Below are 14,947 nucleotides of genomic sequence, written 5' to 3'. Positions count from 1 at the left end.
TTCAGCTGACATTTTACAAGCGCTTTGTTATGGTGCTGGTGGTTGTTGCTCTGTCAGAAACGGATGATCGACTAGGACCCTGGGCTTGGAAAAAAGGGGCGCAAACATTTCTGCAGCACACGTTACAAAGCAAGTGTATCAGCTCGTGGCGAAAACGTACTCCAACAAAGGCGTACAAGAAAGGGTTCAGGAAACAGTGTGCGAGACCAAGGCTTTTTGTCACATCAAGGGCTGATTGCAGTGTGACGTAAAGTTCACAGGTTTCATATGAGATGACGTCCAGATCTACCATTGTTTTGATCAGTAAGGTGACATTATATGGCAGCCAACAGAAGAAAAAGACAAGAGTGACGAGTAAAGACAGTCGAATTGCTCCTTGCTTTGCTAAGCTGTTCTTACTGTTGCACAATGTAATTACCACTGCCGTGTAACAATAGCTCATGACGGCCAGTGGAATGAAGAAGCACATATGCTCTAACACTCGATTGGTCAAAACCCAGTTGTTTGCATGGATACCATAATCATGATAGAAACAGTGGAGCCTCGATACTTGTCGCGCTTCTTCCCTCACCGAAAGAAACACCGCGTTGGGTACAGAAAGCCCCAGACAGACCAGCCATAATGCAATGCATGTTAGGTGCACGGTTTTCGGACGTCGACTTTGCATACTAGGAATGGCGAAAACAACGGCTAAATAGCGATCAAACCCAATGCAAGCTAAAAGGAAACTCCCACAGTGGAGGTTAAGATTTTGCACCAGGCCCGTCAGCTTGCAGAGAAATTCCCCAAACAGCCAACCGGCGGCGTGGTTGACTACATCAAAAGGAAATGTGAAAAGGAGCATGAGGTCAGCCAGGGCAAGGTGCAGCAGGTAGATCTCTGTTATGCGCAGGAGGTGCCGTCGTCTTAGGAGGACTGTTGTCATCAGACCATTCCCTGACACCCCCACCAGAAAGATCAAGCTGTACAGCACCGCATGATAGATCCACAGGGAATTCCCCTCATCATCACAGACTGAAGGGGCTGTGTCATTTCCATAATTGTAGTCTGTGATATTTCCAGCTGTCCCTATCTGTAAAATATAAAGGAGGAAATCTGTCATTTTAATAACATCACAGCTTGAGGATCGTGTGTGTGTGAGAGAGAGAAATTATGCACAATTGTCCCCTCAGAACAGTTTGGGTTGAATTCTAATAGCTGTGTTTCAATAATGAAAAGAAAAATGAAGCATCACTTTAGCTCATCTTGGCTCTAAATGCACTATATTGATTATCATTGTTCTGGTTTTCTCAGTCAAATGATAAGGCAGGAAATACATAATGGGCCAGATTGTTTTCACTTCCCCTTAAAGGTAACATGGAGATGTAGGCAAATCATTTTTTATCATTTTAGGCTATTAATAACCGTTAACATTTTTTTAAATATATAAGGCCATTATTTATTTAAATGTGACATTAGTTTATGCAAAGAATTACACACTTTTTAAATGTCATTGTCTTCCAATTTAATATTAGTAGAAGAAGGTACTTTGCCACAGTGTTCATGGAACTTCTCTATAAGGGCATAGGAATGTTAAATATCCTTTAATCATATTTAGATATTCCTGTCAAACTTTTCTCTAAACTTTAATTTGGATTAAAGTAAAGGTTTTAAATCATCATGAATACTATTATAGATCTCAAAGTTATAACTGCAGTATTTTAATCACTTCAAATACTCTAACGTTTTACGCACAGATAGCACATTTTCTAAAAAAACAAAAAAGGTTTTACATTTAATTCATATATAGATCTTTAAAAATATATGATATAATCTACTGCAGCATTAGTGTTAAAAAATGTAATATATCACCCTACAATATTCTTCATTCCTGATAAACACATAGGATGTATTACAATAAACCTCAATATGTATTTCCCTGGTGAGTAAACAGGAAAGAATCACACCCCATAAAGCAAACCCGTATCTGTTAAGGGTCATTTTTATGGTTCAGTAATTTAAGCTACAGTCGGCTGTTCACTATGCATCTAGACTTAAAGACATTTAAATACATATTGTCATTTAATGTACTTAATAATAGAAAGCAACTGCATGTTGCTCATAACCTTAAAAAACCTCTTGCATTCAAATGGCAGAGGCTAAAGGTTTTGTAAGAGTTATGCTATACTGCTCAAGGTGTCCACTACCGCTAAAGAGCATTTTCCATCCCACTCAATCCCAGGAAGACCTACTGTTTTGCTCACAAAAACAAACTCCTATTTCAAGTTTATGAAAACAAAAACTGAAAACACACAAATGCAAAATTAGAACAAATTCAAATATGACCTTCGATAGATAATATGAAATAGGATTTCAAGAGCATCTAAAGCATTTTACTGTTCGCTTTAGTTCTTAATTATGTCTTACCTCATAGACTTTGGTGTGTGCCATGTGGGTAAATCTCGGTCACTCGAATGTATATCTTACACTACCGTATGCTGAAATATGCCTTTACTTCCTGTTCTTGCATCTTATAATTGCTTTGCCAATTCCTCTGAGTGTGCGTTGGGTAGAAACAGCCAGTCAAATCAGGCAAAAGCTTTAAATATGGCTTTCCATAATAAGCATGACAGAGCAGTAAGGCAGGTCAGACTGAATTTTAGCTTTTGACAAGCAAGAGGCAATCATACTGAACTGGTCTGGTCTATATGGATATTTTCTGCAAAAAAGACCCTAATCACAAATCTTTTATGAATAACACATCCAGGCATCGTGAATACCAACAAGATACTGCCATCATCTAGCTTTGTGATTGGTTTCAGTTCTGTTATGAATAGGGGGAAAAAGGAAAGATTTTAGTTTCAGCTGACATTTTACAAGGCTTATTATATTAGTATGGTGCTGGTGGTTGTTGCTCTGTCAGAAATGGATGGTCGACTATGACCCCGGGCTCGGAAAAAAGGGGGGCAAACATTGCTGCAGCCCACTTTTAGAAAGCATGTGGTGAAAACGTACCCCAAAAAAAGCCAAACAAGAAAGGCTTCAGGCAACAGTGTGAGACACCGAGGCTTTTTGTCACATTAAGGGCTGGTTGCAGGGCGATGTAAAGTTCACAGGTTTCGTATGAGATGACGCCCAGGTCTACCATTGAACCCTTGAGGAAGGCCCCTCAACACCCAACTGCTCCAGTGAAGGTCGATAACCAGCAGAGCAGGCTATGGTTTCCCGTTGTGTGAATGTGGAAGAAGAGACTAAGTATAAGACGAACTACGCCAAACTCATTCTCCACCATTTATTTCTTTATGCTGGTCGCTACTCAGCTGTTAAATATTTAAATGCCTTACTGTTGCATTTATTAAGTGGGCTTTATAAACTTAGTTACGGTATAACATAGAGTGCAGTTTAATGAATTGTAATGTAATTAAAATATCTTCACGTTTCTTTGTGTTTAATTAATCATGATAATTAAACGATGAAGTAAATTTGGTGGGTGACAGGGACAGGAGATTTATCTGGAAACGTATGACAGCTACCTCACTCACCCGTGTACCTGTGGGGAGAAACACGGTGGCTGTACTTAATTTGGACATGCCAGATATATTTGAAGATGAATAGAGGGCAGGCACAACGCAAGAGTCAAAGTCACGTACATTTGAAGAACGAAATATCCCTTGCGGCTATTTCGCTGATTTGAAGTGAAATCAGCTGTTTCGTTTGATGGGGGGCGGGTTTAAATACGAGTGGAAGCCATCTTGAACGTTTGGTTGACAAGACTTCTTCGCAGTCGGCTAAAAGAAAAATTGCACACCTTACAAACACCGCATAGAGAACCGATTATTGGAGTTATCCAAGGTAATTGCATCCACATTTAGATTGGTGTCATTTGTGGGTAGTTGTATACCAGATGCGCTTCTAACGGATAGCGTTCACTGTTTGCCATCCTTAGCCATTTTGTTAGCTTGCTAGCCGACCTAGCATGGCAATCCATTCGGAGTTAGCTAACGTTACCTAGCGTTGGTTGATGGAGGCTATTCAGTTTTGTTTGTTAGCCAAGATTGGCCAAGGTATCACTTCGCAATTGCGCTAGCGCTATAACCGGCCTACTTTATTAAAATATTCTGAAACTGTCATTTTTACGTTTATACCGATGCTGCGTAACATTACCACGAATCTACCGCTTTGTGTGCTAACGTCAGTTAGCCCGATATCGGTGGTTAGCAGTAACATTAGCCTGGTTCCCCTCTATCGTTGGCCACTAAGACAGGCTTTAACATGCCTTAAATGTTCCTAGTCAGCCATGTGTTGAGATATTATCCACTTAAACTTCACCGGTGATATAATCTTGGTAACCATACATATAATGTTACTGTATGTATATGAGTTAACGTTACGTTCCACATATCACCGTATTTATTTTGTTAGCAATGGTTAACAAACTAATGTGCCGGCTAACGTAGGACGTTAGGCCAGCAATCCAACCCTTCTATCAGCTATTTGTCACCTAAGTTAAGTTGTAACTTTAAGTCTACCTTATTCTGAATACAGGAATTTGCGTCTTGCCACACAACTGACATGCGTGATGATTTAATACTTTGTCTTTGTATGTTTCAGGGTTGAAGAAACCTGGGAGGAAGCAGAGGCTAATTGCCTGTACACAAGATGGCTAGATAAACAGTCTGCCCATACTTAACAGCTAGCTAAGGCTTCTGCATTACGATATTCCATATGACGATGGCAGATTATTTAAATGTAAAGAACTAATTTCCTCAGAAATTCGCGTTTACAGCAGATCTGATAATTAAATGGGGTATTTGTTTATTTTGACGTTTGATGTACGCAAAACTGCAACGTTGTTGAATCTGCCGTCATAGGATCAGAATAATTTGAATTTGGATAAACCGTAAAGTCTTGCATTTTGAGTGCTTGCAGCAGACTGGACTCACTTCATTTAGACTGTAAAATATTTCATTGCTATTGAAACAAAAGACAAGTAGACATGAGTACCGCCAGGACAGAGAACCCAGTGATTCTGGGCTTGTCCAACCAGAATGTACAGCTCAGAGGCTCAGTTAAGCCTGTTGTAGCACCCGGTGGAGGTGGAGCAGGCCCTCCACAACAGCAACTTAATCAGATGAAGGGTGCAATCAACAACGGTAATTCCCAACTGGCCGAGACAACTAATGCTGTCAAGTAAGTTAAACAATACTAGAAATCAAACCAGTTTGCATGTTGCCAAAAGTATACTAGCAATTCTTTGTCATGCTTTATGCTTACGAAAACCTAACCCTCAACAGGCCTGGAGATGACTGGAAGAAAAGTTTGAAGTTGCCCCCAAAAGACATGAGGATGAGAACTTCGGTTTGTAGAAGATCTATTTAGCTGAAAATATTTCAATTTGGAAATAGAAACTGGATACATATTTTGTTAACTTGGTTTATTTTATTGCTTTGAAAACAATTTTAACTATTCATGAAAGTACAGAAAGCTCAGAGTTTTGTCCAACTAAGCTTGTCTACTTTTAATGAAGATAAAGAATTTTATATTGTAAATATTCATATTGAAAACTAGGGAAAATTGTGACTTTACTTTAAATATTAACATGCCTTCTATTAAGCTATAAGTGAAATTGAATAGTTTCTTGTGCTTTTTTAAAATGTGAAATTCCAATACTGCGTAGCTTGTTTCTTATAACTTTCTCCCCTTGTCAGTAGAGCATAATCCATTAGTTTAGAAGCCTGCTATGTTTAAACCTTGTTAATCAAATGCTAATGAAGCCATTGTCATGATCACAGGATGTGACTGCAACTAAAGGCAACGAGTTTGAAGATTATTGCCTAAAGAGGGAGCTTCTCATGGGAATCTTTGAGATGGGCTGGGAAAAGCCATCTCCAATTCAGGTACATTCAGATATTACTCAGATTTAATGCGTTTGACAGCTGGACAAAAACATTTTAGTGCTTGCGGTGCCTAATTTAATCATTTAAGAAATGGATGCTTTGGAAAAAACTGGCAGTCCTTTTCGTACCATGAATTTGATAAGTTACCAGAACTCTCTTCCACAATTCTACTCATTTAAAATAGTGTCTTGCCCTAGTGTTTAGGGTTAGAAATTGTTTATGGTTATAACTAACTTTAATACAAATTTAAGTTAATAACTTTACTATGCTAGTTTAGGCAGTCATGTGCACTCTGAAATGTTCATGTATTTGAATGGCATTTATTTTGTTTAGATGAGAATTTTATTGTATAGTTATTTTGAATCCACTTTATTTGTAATTTTTCTTGTCTGAAAGATGATGCTGCATAGGGCCTCTAGTTTGAATGTCTTCCTTCTGGAAAGTACTTTTATATTGCTGATGGAGCAGTTACAGAAAGGGACACCAGAATGAAATTAGTGCAGGAGAATTTTTGGAAGTTCTAGTATCTATTATACTTGGCAATAGTGTTTGGTCAACCATTAATTGTGAACACAATTGGGTATGTATTTGTCTATAAAAAGTATTCTAGTGTGAGTTTGACTCTGTCATTGCTGGTTTTTGCACAGGAGGAAAGCATTCCCATCGCACTTTCAGGAAGAGATATCTTGGCCAGAGCCAAAAATGGCACGGGAAAGAGTGGAGCCTACCTCATTCCCTTACTTGAACGCATTGACCTCAAGAGGGACTGCATACAAGGTGAGCAAGCTCATTTTCTGCTGCAGCAGATGTCAAAAGGTTGACACTTGACCCGTTCCTTAACTTGAGGAGCTGCTCATTTTTCTCATGGTGAATAAAATTGTATGAATCCTCAATTGAAATTATCTTTTGAATTACATTAAATGATCAGTGACTGTAGAATAGCTTTCTGTTTGCACTGTATATATTAGCTTTGTTTGCACTGTATATATTATCTAAAATCCCTAGTCTATATGGGTTGTCATGCAAGAACATTTTTGTGTCCTACCTATCTAAACCTTCCACTATTTGTTTCTGGCTTATTAAAAGAAGTGTTCTTGTGATCTTGTCACGCCAAGGCAATAATGACTGCAAAAACAAACTACTATCCATTAGGTAAAATTCACCAGAATAAATGCCCAGGAAAATACAATAACATTTATTAATGCGTCAGTAATTCTAAATCACTTAGTAGTTCAAACACATGTTTATGAAGTTGGTTCTTGCATAAGGCCCATTTTGCGTGAAGTTTCCTAATTAAGACCAGGCCTCCCCAGTGTAAATGTGTGCGAGTAGTCTTATCACGTGTGTGTCTGTGTTTCAAGCTATGGTCATAGTGCCGACCCGAGAACTGGCTCTGCAAGTAAGCCAAATAAGTATCCAGGTCAGCAAACACATGGGCGGAGTAAAGGTAATGGCAACTACAGGTGGAACCAACCTACGTGATGACATCATGAGACTCGATGAAACAGGTAAACTTCACAATCTACACATGTTGTCCGCCTGATGTTTTGAAACCTTGCTTTCCTACTAAATACTGTTTTCATATTCATCTCTAATGCTACTTCACATTCTAAACTGTCTGTACAGGTTATTGGTTAGGCCAATTTAAGAATACAAGCGAATGAGATTCTCTTGTTGGACATAACATCCGCTTTGGTTTGAAGTTAAGGGACTTTTCACTTTGGTTGGAAATTGGCATTGAATCTTACCAAAAGATAATTTAGAACTATCTACACATCACAAAACCACAACGTAAGGTGGTTGTTCTGAATATTGTATGATGGGCATGATTTCTTTAAATTCATAATGATACACTCAAAACAATACATTTAAACATAATCCAGTCTAGTCTGAACACTAGGGCTTTTTTGCTCTGAATCTGATTCGTGACAATCATTGTGTAATAATTGCACTACTCCATGAATTAAGTCATTGCCAACACTTTTGATAATCAATATCTATTGATTTTATTAATTTGTTGTTGCAGCCTTACTTAACACTGCCATTGTTTTGTAAAATCTGGTGTATCTTTTACTATTTTTCCAATGCTTTATATATACATATATACTTTTTACAGTACATGTGGTCATTGCCACTCCTGGGAGAATTCTAGACCTGATCAAGAAAGGAGTGGCCAAAGTCAATCAAGTGCAGATGGTTGTTCTTGATGAAGTAAGTCAGTTTGTTCATTCGGTTTGACCAATTTCAATGAACAAGTGTGACCGTAATAAAATTGAAGCATTTCAATGGCTCTGTACCCTTCCCTTGTGTCTCTTTGCTCAATAGGCTGACAAACTCCTGTCTCAGGACTTTGTGGTTATGATGGAGGAAATGCTGGGCTTCCTTGCCAAACAGAGGCAAATCCTGCTTTATTCTGCAACCTTCCCCATCAGCGTTCAGAAGTTCATGGTACACACTTATCATTGACACTTTTTGTGCTTTTTATCATTGCTAATATCTGTCTCTGTAATGTGTTGGACAACCTAATTATAACTCGGGTCCTCCATTATTTTGTAGAACGCTCACTTGCAGAAGCCCTATGAGATAAACCTGATGGAGGAGCTTACACTGAAGGGGGTGACTCAGTATTACGCTTATGTAACTGAAAGGCAAAAGGTCCATTGTCTTAACACCTTGTTCTCCAGGGTAAGTAGTGATCGTCTGCACTTTGTCACCCTGTGTTAGTAATTTTCAAATGTGTCATTAAAACTTTTGTTAGATGCCAACTGGACTGAATTATTTTAATACATATGCTGTCATATATAATGCATATTTTTATCAGTCAAAACAGTTGCCATTTTTCTTTTTGGACTTTAGAAATGTAAAATGATTGGATACCTTGAGACATGTGAATGAGTACTCGTAATTCAAACATTGATTTCATCAGTATTGTTATGTTTCTCTATATTTCTTTTATGCAGCTCCAGATCAACCAGTCTATAATCTTCTGCAACTCTTCTCAGAGAGTGGAACTCCTTGCAAAGAAGATCTCCCAGCTTGGTTATTCATGTTTCTACATTCATGCCAAGATGAGACAGGTCAGCTCCAAGTTCTGCTTCTGAAATGCCATCTCTACCAGCTACATGTATTTGTTTACTATTGCAGGTTACATTAATCAGGGAAACGGATGTCTTCCCTTAAGATATTAGTTTTGCAGCTTGACTTGTTCTTTAAATCATAAAATGTTTTACAGAATCTAACAAGCTTATACAGTTGTGACCTCGTAGCACAGCAATAAAAAAAAAAACGAGGTTCTAATGTAATGTTTTTTGGTCTCCAGGAGCATCGCAACCGTGTGTTCCACGACTTCAGAAATGGCCTCTGCCGGAATCTTGTCTGCACTGGTAAGTGCAATCGCTCGGTTAGTGAATCTTTAACCCTTAGAGGATAACTATGGCTGGACCAGGGTCTGCTTCCCGACCCAGACGCCATTGTAGCTGGATCTACAACTGATAATTGAACACTTCTGAAGACAAGCTTCTATCTCCTCACGGCCAGCTTCTCTAGCCTCCCTGCCCTCATTCGGTGGTCCAGGAAACGTACTAACCAATTACATGTGTGGATCATCTCGCATGAGGCCACTCAGCCCATCGAATAAGTGTATTGAAATTAGCATTGCAACTATGCATGTATTGCTGACTTAGTATCAAGGCTTTGTTTGTTAAAATGTACATATTTTGGTTGCATTCTACATACGTAGATTTCTTTGCTAGAGAAATCTTCGGTAAAATGATCCAGCTTCTTGCTGCACATTAATAAAAGAAAAGTGAAGAAACCCAAAGGACTGTTGCGTTAGGGAGGGGATATTTGAGTACAAGCGTTTGTGCGTGTCTCAAGAGGTAACTCAATATGCTATAGAATATACTTTTATTGTCCCCTGGGGGAAATTTGTTATGTGCATAAGGGAGTTGGCCTGGGGTTCAGTGATGGGAGGGCTTTGCCACCTTGATGGGATTTTGATACTCGTACTGGATAATTGTCATGATGCACGCACACCCAGACAAATTGCAAACAGATCTATATTGTTTGTTCAGTTTGTGGTGGTTTTGTCACTATACTGGAATTTCTAACAAATCTTAATACCATAGGGATAGTGATATATTGAGCAGATGAAATGATTAATATTGGATTTCAATTAGCAATACATAGCTCTGTGAGGGCAGAACAGAACGCCCAGCTGGAACCTGTGTATCAATACTGCGGAAAAGGAGTATTGAAGCCTTCACCAAAATATGTGCTTTATTACGGGTTTGTAGTGGCTCGTGCGTATTAAAATAAATTGCTGCTTTTCTTAAACACTTCATGGTTGTTTTTTTCCTTACAGACCTCTTCACAAGAGGAATTGACATACAAGCTGTGAATGTTGTGATCAATTTCGACTTTCCCAAGCTGGGAGAAACGTACCTTCATCGCATTGGTAGATCTGGTAAGAACATATTACTTGTATTAAACTATGCAGCCTCTTAAGTACAAATACTTATAGAGCAATGCAAAAGATGAAATGATCATTTGAGCCTCCACATCCCACAGGCCGCTTTGGACACTTGGGTCTGGCCATAAACCTCATCACGTACGATGATCGCTTCAACCTAAAGGGGATTGAGGAGCAGCTGGGAACAGAAATCAAGCCCATCCCCGGGATCATCGACAAGAGCCTATATGTGGCAGAGTACCACAGTGAGAGTGGTGAAGAAATCAAGCCATGAGCCAGTGAGTTGACGTACTGACCACACACACACACACACAAATATGTGCTCTCAGGATAATTTACCCCGTTTTCAAACGTCCTGTTTTTTTATGTTGGTTCAGCAATTTGGGTGTGTGATGCTGGCTCATTGATAAAACTCACTGGCACAACTACAGGTGACTTATCCTTGACTTATCTCTGATACACGCAAACTGACCACAAATGTACCCCGGGAGTCCTGCGGCGCGTTTAGAGCGCCTGACCGCAACTGGTCAATTGTTTGGGAGACAGATGTTGAGGAAGTGGACAATAAGGAAGACGTTGATGAGGTCCAGGAAGAAAACATTTAGAGAAATGAAATTATACAAGAAAAGAATAAAGTTCTACTCACAATATCAAGTCAAAAATGTAATTTTTAAAAGATGTATCAAATGTTTGCATGTCTGCTTATGACAAAGTAAATGCAGTTACATTACCAGAGAATAAGAGTTTATTCCCCATAATTCCCCTGGAAAGAGTCAAACTTTTAATATTCCTAGAATTTTGCATCCCTACATATAAATTTAATCAGAAAAAACCTTGAACAAGATGTTTTCATCAGTATTTTGTTGTAAAATTAACACCAGGATTTTTTTTTGTTGCTAGATGCTAATGTTGCAATGGAAGTAGCCTAGCAGCAAACTTAACATAACAGTGTGTGAAGTGATTTGTTTGCCACTCACCCCCCTTCTGTTAGACACATGGAGTAAGTCCTCTGCTCACTTCACCGCTATTAGTCGTGCGTGTTTTACACTCAATGCGAAAAGCGCTCCATCTTTAGTTAGCATTTTGACTGAAGCTAGCGGCGGTTTCGTGTCAGGCGTCATGGTGGCACATGGAGTAGCGCGGTGCACTGGGAGCCCCATGTGCCATGTCGAAGTGTCCCTGACCAAGACTCCTAACCCCCAATTGCAGGCAAAATGTAACGCATGGGTTATAATGCAATATAAGTCGCTTGGGATAAAAGCGTCAGTTAAATGACGTTATGTAACACACACCCGAAGTAAACAAAGCTGCATTAAATGCGTTAAAATGTCTTCATGGATTAATAGTTATATTTATCCTGTTCACCAGCAGAATAAGCACTGAAAAAGAGATGCTTTTTACAAGCAACCAGTGCAAACTATGTGCAAATTGTACATATTCTTACTTTATTCATGCCTGCATACTGCAATTATTCAATACTTAAACAACCGTGACTATTTATAACTTTGGCGTTCTAATGCATCAGTTATAGGACCAGCTTTTTCCAAGAAACTAACTTGTTTGTTTCTTCTCTTTACAGATCAGTCCAACCTCGATTCCCCTTTGTACCTTTTTTCCCCTTCATCCCCCTGTCTTGGAGCTCTTTTTCATTTTTTATGTAGTTTGTCAGTCTTCCTGTTTTGGAGGCCACCATAAGGAATCTGTGATTTGATGGGATGCGTTTCAGAAGAACTCAATTGCCTTTTTATAGGGCTCTGAGCTGCACCAACACACCCTGAAGACCTAAGCACCAGGAGGAAAGCATGGGACCAAGTCAAAAATGTACATTGTGAAGATTCATATCCACCAAGGTTGCAAAGCCAGCACCAACAGACTGCTATATGACATCATCCATTCTCCATGTTTTTATTTTGGGAAGTTTTAACCAATTTGTATCAAGTGCCTTAACAAGCAGATCGACTCGTTCTAAAGTAATAACCCTTCATTCTCCGCATCTCGCTCACGTCACACCACTCAGTCACCTAGTTATAAATTTGTTACACTAATTTAATGTCTGATCACATAGGTGAATTCATAGCATTCATTTGTTTTGTTTTTCTTTGGTTACGTCATCTATTTGCGACAGAATGGAGGTAATTAGGAGGGAAGCCGGTCTGAATGACCTTCCTTTGCTGGCTTTGCTGCACACTTGAGTCTGGCTGACAAACTTGGATGTTCCATGGACAGAGATGCTGGATTTTGTTCCAAGAGACAGCCAGACTGTCCAGTTGCTTGAGTGGAAGCTCGTGCTTCTAAAATACCCAGAACCTTTCCTCTTGTCTTCATCATCGGAACACTAAAAACGAGCAGCCTCTCAATGCCACGTGTCATGAAGATTCCTGTTCTGGTGGAGTTTAATTGTTGGGAGCACATTTTTCTTTTTTTGTCCTTTGTTTCACCTTCCTATGGATGGCCATACTTTATTCTGCGAGATGTGTAGCCAACATGTCGGCTGCACCTTAAATCCTGTGTATATACCCTCATTTTAAGATTGTTTTAAACAAATTCAAAAGGCTGGCCAACAAACTGAAAATACCCCCCCCCCCTCCCCCTCTTAGCACTGGACTGTTTTCTTAACTTTGTTTGATCTGCAATATTGGCCTGTGAATTTATTTATGATTTTCGAAATTGCAGAGTTTATTGGAATTCCAAAGAGCTTTTGCCTGAAATTTATTTTGGAGGCAGAGTTCACTGATAATCTTTAGTCCCTACAATTGTTGCCCGTATTCTCCTGCTATCAGTGTTAAAAAAGTGTTCAGTCAAAACGGACGATTTTGTCAATCTTGTGCATTTGAGTAATGAATTCTTAGTCACCAGCCTTAACTTGTGAAACCGAGTCTCGAGACGCACTCGAAGATTTGTTGTAGAAATTGGTCTTATTGGAAGAGAAAACAATATTCTATCATGTAGTAGTACTACTTGTTTTCGCAGTGCAGCCAAATTGGCAGAATTTATTTTCCGGGGGAGGTATTGGCTGTTACTCTGTAAGCACAGCTCCATTACTTCACAAATGGTGAAGCTGTGCATTTCTGCCCCCCGCCCCCTTTCCCCCTTTTGAAGAATTTTTGCCAAATGCATCAAAATGAACCATCTGACCTAAAATGTGGCAGCAATTCACTCTGTGCATTGCAAGCTGGCTGGCTTGATTTACACCCAGCTAGCACAAGATGGTTAATTTAAAAGCGCAGAGAGATGGTTCAGTAAAACTGACTGCTTCTTTTTGTACACCCATAATGCCCAAATGGGAGAAAAGTGTGATGCAGATTTAAAAAACAAAACAATGAATGGCAGAGGGAATTGGCACGAAGGATTGCATAATACAATTAGTCGGACTGCTTGTTTAGAAAATACTGGGCACCTCAGACTGCTGAGTTCATGGCTTGTTTCTCTGCCCTTGTTTATTTTGGGTTTTGGAATATATTTTGCGTTTTTATGCAATATAATAACCTTGTTCTGCATTGAGGTCCTCTGACGACCCGTTTGATCAGCTGAATTCTTGCAAATGAGGTTCCCTTTGTTATGGTGAGATGCTCTAAACTCTAATCAATGAGAAGTAGTATTGCTCATTTCTTAGTGACTGTTTATCAGTTTCAAAATCCCCGTTCTGTTTCTCATTGGTTAGAACTGATCCCTGTTCTCTCGACTCTATTGTCCCCTGAATACGTGTACACCTAATTTGGCCTGGTTTGGGTGGGAGGGCTGTCTTAAACGCATTATAAATTACGTGAAACATTAGTTGAGTGAGCAGGGATCTAATTGTGCAGGAGCCTGGCAGCTGCCTGTTGTCAGCCGCTGGTAGTAAAGCACCACAGCTTGCACAGCAAAAATTGACTACGCCTCAAGATTTACCGTATTGCTGCTTCTTGATGGACTGCTGCTTTACTGCCAGCAGCTGCCTTGTGAGAACCTTAAAGACTGAGACAAGAGCATCTTGCCCCTTAAATGGCAACTTAATTGGTTTAGTTGGTAACTTAAATTGTCTCATTCTTTAAGGTTTTTTTTTTTTGTTCAATTGGTGGGGTGGCTAAATTAATGCTCTTGCTGCCCTGATGCACGTGTTCATCCTTCCCTGATGGTTCTGAAACTATAACATCTTGTGTATAATCTGGCTGAGGATGTGAGAATTTCTTTTAGAACTGGTGCATCAGTAAAATATGGGGAGGAGCCTTTTGGCAATAAAACAAGACTCAAGTTATGTTAATGGGTATAAAAAGGTTTGATAAATTGCCCTGGATACATTTTCTTTCTTTTTCAAATGAAACGTTCAAGTGGAGTTAACCTTGTTTAAAAGTCTCCAAGTTTAAGAAAGAATTTAAAGACTCGGTTCATATTCTATTTAAAATTTGGTCGTTATTTAATTGGCAAATTCTTCAGTGATTCTAAATTTACAATGATTTGAGTTTGACAAATGTCATATTGGATTCTATTAAGTTTTGTTGATAATAAAGATCACTGAAATTTACTTTGTTTTTGTTGTCCTTTGAAACGACTGCAGTTCCGTGTGAAACGACTTTCATATCCAGTTATCTGATCTGTTGTAATATCAACTCTGACCTGGAGG

General features: G+C 39.1%; 2 protein-coding genes across 2 annotated transcripts; one reads left to right on the top strand and one right to left on the bottom strand.

Moving 5' to 3' along the window:
• Positions 1-12: 12 nt before the first annotated feature.
• On the bottom strand, positions 13-1,216 carry LOC119210196 (C-X-C chemokine receptor type 5). Its single transcript, XM_037459961.2, has one exon. It carries the CDS (start codon positions 1,100-1,102, stop codon positions 14-16), a length of 1,089 nt encoding a protein of 362 aa, XP_037315858.2. The 5' UTR covers positions 1,103-1,216; the 3' UTR covers position 13.
• Positions 1,217-3,689: 2,473 nt separating this feature from the next.
• On the top strand, positions 3,690-14,848 carry ddx6 (DEAD (Asp-Glu-Ala-Asp) box helicase 6). Its single transcript, XM_037459907.2, has 14 exons — positions 3,690-3,831; positions 4,591-5,169; positions 5,274-5,337; positions 5,772-5,876; positions 6,524-6,653; positions 7,238-7,384; positions 7,993-8,087; positions 8,202-8,324; positions 8,433-8,561; positions 8,837-8,953; positions 9,196-9,259; positions 10,240-10,341; positions 10,446-10,625; positions 11,927-14,848. Exons 2-13 carry the CDS (start codon positions 4,976-4,978, stop codon positions 10,619-10,621), a joined length of 1,446 nt encoding a protein of 481 aa, XP_037315804.1. The 5' UTR covers positions 3,690-3,831; positions 4,591-4,975; the 3' UTR covers positions 10,622-10,625; positions 11,927-14,848.
• Positions 14,849-14,947: the final 99 nt, after the last annotated feature.

This window comes from Pungitius pungitius, chromosome 3 (assembly GCF_949316345.1).
Source record: "Pungitius pungitius chromosome 3, fPunPun2.1, whole genome shotgun sequence".
NCBI lineage: Eukaryota > Metazoa > Chordata > Actinopteri > Perciformes > Gasterosteidae > Pungitius > Pungitius pungitius.
Note: the sequence above shows the minus strand (reverse complement) of the source record. Positions and strands in the feature narration are given on the sequence as shown.

Excerpts from the sequence above, each read along its gene's own strand:
- LOC119210196 (XM_037459961.2), bottom strand. The coding sequence starts at position 1,102 with ATGACAGATTTCCTCCTTTATATTTTACAGATAGGGACAGCTGGAAAT.
- ddx6 (XM_037459907.2), top strand. The coding sequence starts at position 4,976 with ATGAGTACCGCCAGGACAGAGAACCCAGTGATTCTGGGCTTGTCCAAC. Across the intron at positions 5,170-5,273 it reads GAGACAACTAATGCTGTCAA|GCCTGGAGATGACTGGAAGA; the intron begins GTAAGTTAAACA and ends AACCCTCAACAG. Across the intron at positions 8,954-9,195 it reads TTCATGCCAAGATGAGACAG|GAGCATCGCAACCGTGTGTT; the intron begins GTCAGCTCCAAG and ends TTTGGTCTCCAG.